Source organism: Thermobia domestica, chromosome 1 (assembly GCF_964235325.1).
Source record: "Thermobia domestica chromosome 1, izTheDome1.hap1.1, whole genome shotgun sequence".
NCBI classification, from domain to species: Eukaryota; Metazoa; Arthropoda; class Insecta; order Zygentoma; family Lepismatidae; genus Thermobia; species Thermobia domestica.
Genome location: NC_137454.1, coordinates 88,849,754 through 88,860,631, shown reverse-complemented (window position 1 = coordinate 88,860,631; position 10,878 = coordinate 88,849,754). Strand labels below are relative to the sequence as shown.

The window sequence follows — 10,878 nt, the reverse complement described above, 5'->3', positions numbered from 1 at the left end:
GTATAACAGTCAGTCATAAGTTCGTCTTTGAATATATTCTTATATATTCGTACTTGAGTAGTAACAAATTTTTAGTTACTGGAGATTATTTTGAAAGTTTACTACAGTTTCGGACTTTGTCGGTATTGTAGCAGTCTTCGCAAAATTCTGCGTACAGCAACGCAACACAAAGAAGACTATTTAAGGTTATTTATAACTGCTATTCGATTTTCGCATGACAAATTTTACGTGGCGTTGACACAAACCGTTATGGAATGTGGTTGTCGGTCAATACCCATAGTGATGACAGCGCTCTATACATTAATTTTGTATATTTAACAAATTGGTCAAATGAATGTTAGTTAGCAAATGCGCTAAAAACAGTAATTATCAGAATGTAACACAAATGGGTCGTGTCTTTGATATTTAACGCGACTTTTAAATTCAACTAGGCGGGATCCATATAAATCTCATCACCTGCTGCTTGCAAACAGGTGAATCGGTATACTACATGATATATTGAGACAGATTTCATATAATGATTGCATCATATTTAACAGGTCTAAAATGCATTACAAAAAGAGTCCATTAGATTTTGTGAATATTATAATGACCTGAAGTTTTATAAACGTTGATACTTTATACTGTATTTTATTATACTCAGGAGTGTGACATCATCATAGTCCGTCTGGTTTCTGTAGTTATCAACATCAACAAACGGAGAAAATGATCAAGTGATGTCGGAGTGTTTCATTTAGTTTGGGTGTAGTGCATATTTCACAGTGTCTTTTCTGGTGTTAAATGTGGTGTAACAATCAATGTAATTACGTAAAATTATAATGGCATCAAGTGAAAGTTGTGATTTACCATCTTGTAATGCAAGTCAGAATGAGAACAGAAGTTTTCGTTCAAACAGTTCTGCATCTATCAATGCCCTTCTTGAAGAGACCCAACCGCTGAAAATTTTAGATGAATTTAAAAAACTATATGATGATCGCTTGAAGCGAATCGATAGGATTGCGTGTAGCTGCGGTGATGCACCAGAATATAATCAGGTGAGGGAATTTTGTTTGATGTAATTGTGTTAGATCATGTTAAACTGAACGTCAAGTTCAAATTCTCTGTGTTATTCAAGTATCCCGAGAGACTACAATTTATCATAAAAGCTGTTTTACATTTGCTGTTATGTATCGCCTTGGGAACATATTTGTTCGAATTTAGCGTCCCATTCAGAATGCAAAAGTACTAGTCGGATAATATATTACTTCATGATTTCGGCCGTGACGTTGCCAGGATACGAAATCGGTTCTTCCGCACCAGGGACAATAATGATATTCTATAGACACGAAGGATTTGCATGGTAATTTTATTTATGTTTTTCATATTGTTTACAGCTCATTTAAAAGCGTGCTGAAATTAGACCAGCATAAAAATGGAAATCTTACGGTTAAAATTTGTCCAGTCTGGTAGAAAAATGATATCAAAGGAATTGTTTTGTACAAGCGGAAAATCTGAAACTTTAGTAATAGGATAGAAATAAGTAATGTATATACGTGACTGTCATATAAGCCTCCGTAAGAGAAGTTTTGCACACGTATACATATCCAAAGCTTGCATACAATTATCTAAAGCATGAGTAGTTAATATTTTTAAGTTTGAGGACTACTTTTCATTTCTGAGATCACTGGTCTACTTAATGTTCACTAGCCCGCTGGATAGAATCATAACATAATAACGATGATCGATCAGATAGACCACTCACGACTTCCCAGTCGACGCGTTGGCCACCCTTGATGTAAAATATCGTAATATTCCGTGACGACAAACAGTGGCCGCCCCTGTGCCTTCGGTGCTGTAACCCTCTGTGTGCTTGTCTGTATTCACGTTTCAGTGGTGTACAAAACAGTGTTCAAACATGCCTAGCAAAACGGAATCTGTGCCTTAGTTGAGTCTGTTTTAAAGTTGACTGTTGAGACCAGTTTTGCCCAGAAACTCTAGTTATATTTGTAGACATAACACATGTCCTGGGTTATTATTTATCTATATGAATAAATGCCATAGTTTGTATAGTACGTTATTTTTATGTATTTCCAACCTCTGTAAGATACTGGAGATAATTAGAAATTAATTATAGAGGTGGGAGAATTTTATGCTCTGGGGAAGATTCAAATTTACAGATGATTCAGTGCTGTGCATCTAACCTCAGACACTTGACTATATCAGCTTTCTTTTTTTTTTTTTTCTTTTTTCTTTTTTGATTGGATTGGAGTTAGTTCCCTTTCAACAGCTAGGCTGCATGAGACTTAGACCTACAGCTTAACATGGGATCCGAACCACATACAACCAATACAATAATTTCTTGATTGTGGTTGGACATCGAGTTATATTGCAGGTGATGGCCATTGTTTTAATATCGTAATGAATACACGCGAAGTGTTAATATCAGTAAGCTCTATATTTAATATAGAACATTAAAGACCATTATAGAATCTAAAAATTCTTCAGTTTATTGAATTAAGTGTTAACAAGAATTTTGTGAATGATCTAAAACATGGATTAAAAAACTGCGATCTTCGTCAAGAATTTTAGGAATGATCCAATAAACTGCATCAAAACTTTGCGATTTTGGCCAATAATTAGTTTTTGGATCAGGGGCCACAAAATTTTTTAACGGTCTCTAAATCGAGATTTCGTATTTTCTACGAAATAAGCGCATCATACTGATGTAAATAATTATTTAGGTTCGGCTATACTATATGTAGTTCTCCAGATATAAGGCCTACAAGAACAGTTTTGATTGGAATATATTGGATCTTTTGATTCAAAAATGAAATCCGTGTTTAACTTATATGCCTCTCAACTACAGCTTTATGTAAATACAGGAGTAATTGTAAAAGAAAATAAGTGCTCTCTCTACTGTATATATTGGGTTAGCGCGTTAGCACAGTAAGCTGGGAGTTGAGTTAAATTAGGTTTTATTGTAGACACTTCATTCATTCCAATGGTTACTTTTAGTAGTTAATTCATAGTAAAAGAAATAAATTACTTGGTGATCAAGGTAAAATTAAAGTTACTCATATTTGTTACTGGAGAGCCATTCCATATCAAATCAACACATTTTTTTTTTTTTAAATTGTACCTTACTGTGCCACATTTTGATGTTATTTGGTCTGTACAATTTTTGATATTTTCGATAAAAGTATTTTTTAAAAATTCTGTAGTGTAAAAATCTCTGAAAACTCTTTTCATTAGTTTTAAAATCAACCTTAACCAATGTACTAGGTTCTTTAGGTCAGCAGCAAATGCCGATCGAACAGATGTCACTTAAGCAATTTTTGGTAAATTTTGAGAAATTTGGGGGCTTATAACTTCAGAATAGCCTATAAAATACCACTGCATTCTGTAAGGATCGATCTAGAACCGTGTGTTGATTTGACATGGAATAGCTCTGGAATGAAATAAACAAAATAATAAGGTTTTGAGAATTTGAATCATTGAATAAATTCCATAAGTAATATTTTGTTCTGGATTCGATACACGTCCCAGTCTTATGTCGTTCCTCTTTAAATTTCACTTAAAAAAAAAAATTGAATATAGACAATGTGATGTAAGGAGAAATTTGGTTATTACTTTCACTTCTCATACAAAAATTATAGGTAATTACAATAAAGTATTACTTAGTAGAAGAGCCATCTCCAATAAAGCAGACCTTTATTTCAAAACTTAAATATATTACCTTTATCTTTTATATTTTGGCAGATCTTCACTCGCACAATACCAGAACATCTACACATTTTACACTTACCAAGATTTCAGTTCTCAAAATCCAATCACACTATTCTATTTGAGGAAATAAAACTCTAGAATAAACTACCATAATGCCAGAATAAGAAATTAAATACTAATACAAGTTTTCAAACATTGCTACATGAACATCTATGTTTCCATATTGATGAATATTTAAATGGAGATCGTCAATGATTACTTCAGTTACGAGTCACCGTACGAAAATTTTTACTCAGCATGTATCTCAGAATTTTATTAGCATTTATTTTTCATTGTTTTTTTGTCATACTTATTTTTACTGTTTTTATTGTATTTTAATACATGACGAAACTAGCGAGTAAATGATTGGAGAAGTTACTTTCATCTGACAAATATGAAATGATAACGATATGGTGCCATAAACATCGATGCCGCTATTTTCGAGCTCAAAAATATAACATGCCTAAAAGTCTTAGCACTCAATTTCGAACTCCTTTTTATGCTGTAGACCGCCATATTTTTATTGGCTGTTGTCATACGATGATTAAAATGAAAACGAATAATCCTTCTTGGATTGAAAGCTGGTACCATGATCGGTGTATTTGGAGATGCAGTGGATCTAAATCGATGGAAAATATAGATAGAATTTTGGATTACTGACTAGATGTAGACCTAATGTGTGAAGGAGAGCTCGGGAAGTTGAGACACGTGCCAGAGGCAACATATTGTAGGAAGAAGAAAATTTTGTGGTACAGATACCTTTAAATGATTTTGAAACTATCTGATAGTAATCGGGAGTTTTAATTCAGCTCATGATTAATTATTTAATACATTAAGCGCTGTATGCATCTATTTTATGGATACCTGGTCTATTAATTAATGGGGGCCATGTGCATATATGTTATGAACACTTCACATTTTACACAATAGGCCAGTGAGCTAGAGCGAGACACAAAAATACATCAAACGAAAAGTTTACATATCCATATGCATCTATCCATAACAAGATTTCACTGGATATTTTGATTTTCACGCTAGTTATTGTAACCTGGGCGAGAAATTTGTAGTGTAGCTCAAATATTGGTAATTGCAAAGAGTGAATTTTTCACTGTACCACACCTTGCTTCCGTCTTCTGTGTAAATTTCACTGAGGAAAAAAAAAAACCCTGAGGAAGGCATTGGAATCCTACAAGAATTGTGTGCTTTAATTATATGTGTAAGCCATAAGTGAGTAGAATGTAACTTAGTAAATCAAATTTCACTGGCGAGCCAAATGTTAATGCTTGATCGCTGGTTTTGAGTTTCAGCTGAATATTCTCTTGAGTCTTTCACACGGAAATACCTCTTTTGGTTTTGACAGTATCATACATTGTAGAGACCTCACGCGCAATAGAATGTGATTTTATATCTTCTTTTTCTTCGTGGGTCATCATCTCTGAATTGTTTTGACGCAGCTTTGTATTTTTTCCTATTCTGGGCCAGACTTGTCATTTCATTGTAGTTTTTTTTCACACACTTTTTATTATATGGTTCCTAAATTTCAAACGCGGTCGTCCTGTAAGTATTTTTTTTTTCCCTCCAAAGTCATTCCCTCCATACCTAATAACATGTTTTTTTCACGTCTTATTGTTAGAATTAGGAATTATATTTCTGATCTTTTCGACATCTGTAACCATTTTACCTTGTCATCTATGAGGGATAACGTCCTTCGGCGATCACACTACCCGAGAAAGTGGGAAAAGCAGCGGCCTGGAGCCTTTATGTTAGGTACTATGCCGGCATTTGCAGGACCTCATTCAGGACGGACACCTCATTCAGGATGGACGGAATGTCCCCACCGGATATCGAACTCGGGAGCGTCCTTCGTGTCGCATATGTCCAATCGTTCTATCATTTCTTTTCGAAATATTCATTAGTCTTTTACTCCTGACATTTTCGTAGCTTTTGCGTTTGATATACGTGCCACGTTTCAATTGTCCCCAATCGGCTTACTTTGTACTTTTGCAGAAAATATACCCTAACTAGATTCATAAATAACACTCGAAAGAAGCCATAAAAACGGTACAAGTGTGGTGTCGACGGGACACGTTGTTGTCGTTGCTAAACTTATATTTAAAATGGATGAATTTTGTTAATATGTATCAATATTAATAATAGTATCACTAACATTAAAGAAACACTAAAGTAGTCCTTTTAACGTAATCAAACATATTAAATATGGATCTATAAAGTTCAAACAATGTGTTGACTAAGTTTCTAATCGTTTTCTGTACAAGAGGGTTAAAAAAAAAGCAACATCACTTTCTCTTCCAACAGGTCAATCGGAAGACCACCCTCAAAACTGAATGACTTGTTGAAATATCCCTCTCATGTAACAAAGAAACACGTGGCTACTTCAGTTATGTTCCACTTTCTTTAAAGCCGTCTGAGGATCATTTGGCCGCACCGACTTTACCTTATGCAGAATTTAGACTTGATGATATATCATCAAGGGTAGAGATATATTTTAGAAATCATCAAGTCTAAATTAGTTTATCTCATCGTATCTCTCTCGCATATGATACGGTGCGATAAGTTGAAACTGTCCAACTTATCGCATGCAAGCCAGGTAAAGTCCCCCGTAGACCTATATAATTTTCAGCATTCTTCTGTAGCACCACATTTTGAAGGTTTCCATTATATATATATATATATATATATATATATATATATATATATATATATATATATATATATATAATCCGTGTTTCACATCCACACAACGCCACACACTGCACATGCTTTCATCAGCCTTTTCTTCAGCTCCATGGCAGTATTTCCGTTCAGAAGCCTTTGTCTGGATATTACATCTTGTTCCACCAATTATCGCTTAAGAAAGAAAGAGAGAGAGAGAGAGGAGTTTTGTTTTTAGCTCTATACATTTTTTAATTAGCTGATTTTGGGACTGGGCGTCTCTGATGGGGCCAAGGTAGCTCAGTGATAGAGCGCTCACCATTAGTGAGTGAGGTCTGGTTCGATCTCAGCTCCAGCCAAGTGGACTTTGTAGTGGATAAACACGGTGTGCGTGGGTTTTCTCGGGGTCCTCCCGTTTTCTTCCACTTTCTGATCTCATTATCATGGTCTTTCTAGATTCGGTACGTAATTGTGAGATGTTAAGATAAAATAGATGACTGAGACATGGTAATCATTCTGCATTTTTCTGAAATCAGTACCGGTATTGAATAATGCAGTATTAAGAGGCAGTTATGTCATTCATAACATAAAATAATAAGGCATGCCCAGCTGAAAGTGGGACTGAAGTTGGAGAGCCATTATTCCCAGTGATAGAACTTTGCTATTTCCTTGGTAGATGGCAGTGTATGTCAGGAGAAATTTGACAGTGTATAGTGTGGATAGAGTCTTATGTGTTGTTGACTGCAACAGAAGCGAGATAACAGGTAACGGGCGTGCCATGAATTCCTCCAAACAGGCTCAGCCCGCAGTAATGCAAACGATACCTTATGCACACCGAAAACAGCCATTAAAAATCGCAAACGTGGCATGTTGCCAAAAGGGATTATTCGGTTGCAGGATAATGCCCGCTTTCATGTGACACATATGCAAAGATCTCCGGCACCACTTCGGATGGGAAGTTCTCCAGACCCACACCCCCCACCCTTTACAGCTCTGACGTGTAGCGCTGCGATTTTCACTTGTTCGGGCCACTAAAGAAGCACTGAAGCAGGGCCTAAAATTGACTGGAGTACTCCACACTTTGTGGAACTGTAGAAAAGGAGTGTGGAACTATAATTCTTAAAGTGTGGAGTGGTATTAATGTGAGTACCTTACTTTTCTCAGATTATGCATTTAAACGCGTTTAGTGTGTCAAACTAAGTCTTACTGATTCAATACATTCTTTATGCAATAGATTACTCAATTCCATATAACTGCCAGTATATGACATTAAGCCAGAGTTAATAAGTATAGGTGTCTCCTAGATGACAGGGAGAACCATTGCCAATTTTGAGGTGAAGGAACTTCGTAACTATATTTAGTTTTCAAACATTTTCGATTGCATTCATATAGTTTTAAAATATGCAACTAACTGCACGTTTATCTGTTGTTTCAATAGAACATTACACTTTTCCAATATAATGAAATGTGTTGTTTTGTAGATAAAAATTACACGATCCTTACAACCTGTTATAAAAATATGTACTACCAGAGATAACCTACATCAATAACCACCAAAAATTTAGCCGAAGCACAGCGTTACGAAAATCAGTAGAAAGAGTAATGTTTCCCAGAGTGACTTCGATAGTTACTGATAGTGAAAACATGAATACAGGAGATTTTTTCCCTGTATCTAGTGGTTTAATACAATACAATTAAATATGTATCCTAATATGCCTTTAATTTTGTTTGCTCTGGATGCCAAAATTTTCCTAAATAATAATAATAATTTTTTAGTCGAAAGGTAAACATGATGTACTGGACAGAACACTGATTATATGTCTAAACAAATGCTGACTAAACTAGTTTTTCTATACTATATAAAATTGTTACCAGTGTGGAGCTGTGATTTCGTTGAATTTTAGGCCCTGCACTGAAGGGATGCCGGTTCATGGACAACGATGAGATCCGAGAAACAGTTAATGAATGGTTCCAGACGCAACCCACAACTTTCTTCGCTGACGGTATCCATCGTCTCGTGGACCAATGGGACATCTGTCTCAATCTCCTGGGTGATTATGTATAGACAGTATTGTTACACAGATCTTATGTTACCACCTTTCAATTTATAATACACCTATGCATTAAAACTAAATAAACTTTTGCTTAAATGGATCAGTCACACTTTCATTTAGTCATGCCTTATATAAACAAAACACTGAAATCTACTTTGAGAAAATAAAAAATTTTAAATTTTGATCGTTACTCCTACTCGAGAGAATGATGAGAAAATAAGGCAGAAAATAAGCTGGGAAATCCTCTGAAAGTCGGTAATTAAATACATGATTCCTTGGGTTACGAACTGCGAACTGAAACATTTTTTACTATTGAATTGTACGCATATCCAGTTAATCCATTCGTCCGCTTCAGAAACATCGTTTTTTGACTTCTCTTTAAATTTACTTGTAGTTCGAATTCCAAGGCAAACTTGGTTTCACTCTCATATAAGCTTGGTGGGTTTAACACAAATCAGAAATAAAATAAATAATAGTAATTTACTTCGGATCTCATTTAGGAAGTGGGTCCCGTCTCGTATAGTCTTGATGCTGAAAAGGGGTGTTAAACTTTTAGTTAATATTAAATTGTTGTTTTAGCATAAATAAAAGGTTTCACCCATTTAGGATAGATCTCGTGAGGCTCAACGTGGCTGGTTTGAGGTAGGTCTGTACATTTTCTAGACACCACACTCCAAATACTTATAGCTACCCCTCAGGTTTTTACAGGGCCCATTTTACTAAGGCTGCGTAAAATCCTGAGCCACATAATCAAGAAATGAAGCATGATGTTTCCTACTAATATATCCTTAATATCCTTATTACTACAGTGGCTTTCGAAACTAGAGATTAAATCTTGAAATGATAAGTGACGGATTTAACATTCCTGGTTCTAATAGAAATAAACTTTTTTTTTTTCTCGTAAGGGAGCATCTCTTAAACTGTGGTTCTCAAGACTTCGGCGTGCTTTTGCTGCCCTTGTAGTCTTCTCATTTTAAACATTAGTTTAAAAGAATAAGTGAATAATGTATCATACACTACAGTTAAGAATCTCAGACAGATTATATAAATAATACAATAGCGTATATAGTCTGAAGTAAAGATTGTATAAATCTAATACCGTAAAATGATACATTATTTCAATATATTCATTGATAGCCTTCAGTTATTACTTTTTTAAAAAATATATGCATTTCATTAGTACCAATGTAAAGTTAAAGTAATTTTAATCAATGTTATTAAAAAAAACATATAGGCCTAAGTATAACGGTATATGCTGAAAAAACATTTGCTTTTATTTTCCGTTTTGTCGTATATAAAGAAGCAGATAGGACGCGACAACACTTAATCCATGTCTAACAAGAAGGCACACTTTGGTAAGTGAACTTCAGGGCCATTTTTTGCGAGGTGGTAGTGCACATTTAAAGAAATAATATTACAAACTGGGAGAGCGCAATGGGCAAAAATGACGAAGAAAAACAGTCTTAAAGTTTTCTACGCGACGTATATATCGTACGACGCGCAAACTTATCAAGTGAGGGTGTGGCAGAGTTAGAAGAATCAGCGACTCAAGTGCAAAGGGTCCCGGGTTCGATTCTCGTTCGAGTCAAAACTTTTTCTTGTTTTTTGCTTCAACCAATAAAGTAGGCATTTGTAACTATAAGTAAAATATTAATTCACCATATGTTTATAATGAATAAAACAATAGAAATTTTCAATCACTTGTAAAATCTTTCAATGTTCCATGTTAACTAGCAAGAAAATTTAATCTATTCCATAAATATACTGATATCACGAGTTGTATTATGGTTATGACAGTCAACGGCGCCGATTTCACTGTAAATGGGGGGGGGGCATTCATAAAAAATACATATAACAATACATGTAACAATAAAAATACATATTCATAAAAATACATGGGGCCCACATGAGCTTGGGGGACGTGCCCACCACGATCGACGCCCTTGACGACGATCCTTGTGTAATAAATGTTCTTGACGCTTCGTGTCTACATCTGTTGACAGTGTGTGATTTGCAAAGGATTTGCGGGGGGAAATCTCCTTTGCTAATACTGGATATTGTTATAACCAAAGCAGATTTCCTCCTCATTCCCCTTGTAATTCTCCCACTGTCAACAGATGTAGACACGAAACGTCAAGAACATTTTTTACACAATGGTTGCAGTAACAATAATATTTACGGAAGAGATTAAATTTTGTTCCTAGTTAACATGGAACATCAAAAGAATTTACAAGTGATTGAAAATTTCTATTATTTTATTCATTATAAACATATGGCGAATTACTATTTTATCTATAGTTACAAGTGCCTACTTTATTGGTTGAAGCAAAAAACAAGAAAAAAGGTTTGACTCGAACGATAATCGAACCCGGGACCCCTTGCACTCGAGTCGCTGATTCTTCTCACT

General features: G+C 35.0%; 1 protein-coding gene across 8 annotated transcripts in view; it reads left to right on the top strand.

The window, feature by feature from the left end:
• The first annotated feature begins 561 nt into the window (after positions 1 to 561).
• LOC145687193 (uncharacterized) overlaps positions 562 to 10,878 on the top strand; it is a 277,098-nt gene continuing 266,781 nt past the window's right edge. For 2 of the 8 annotated variants that reach the window (XM_081760663.1, XM_081760673.1), the window contains exon 1: positions 638 to 1,034. In XM_081760663.1, coding sequence (XP_081616789.1) covers positions 819 to 1,034 — 216 coding nt within the window. In that variant the 5' untranslated portion in view covers positions 638 to 818. Of the gene's footprint in view, positions 1,035 to 10,878 lie in introns of all 8 variants that reach the window. The other 6 variants (XM_081760670.1, XM_081760666.1, XM_081760661.1 and 3 more) reach the window with 5 other exon arrangements.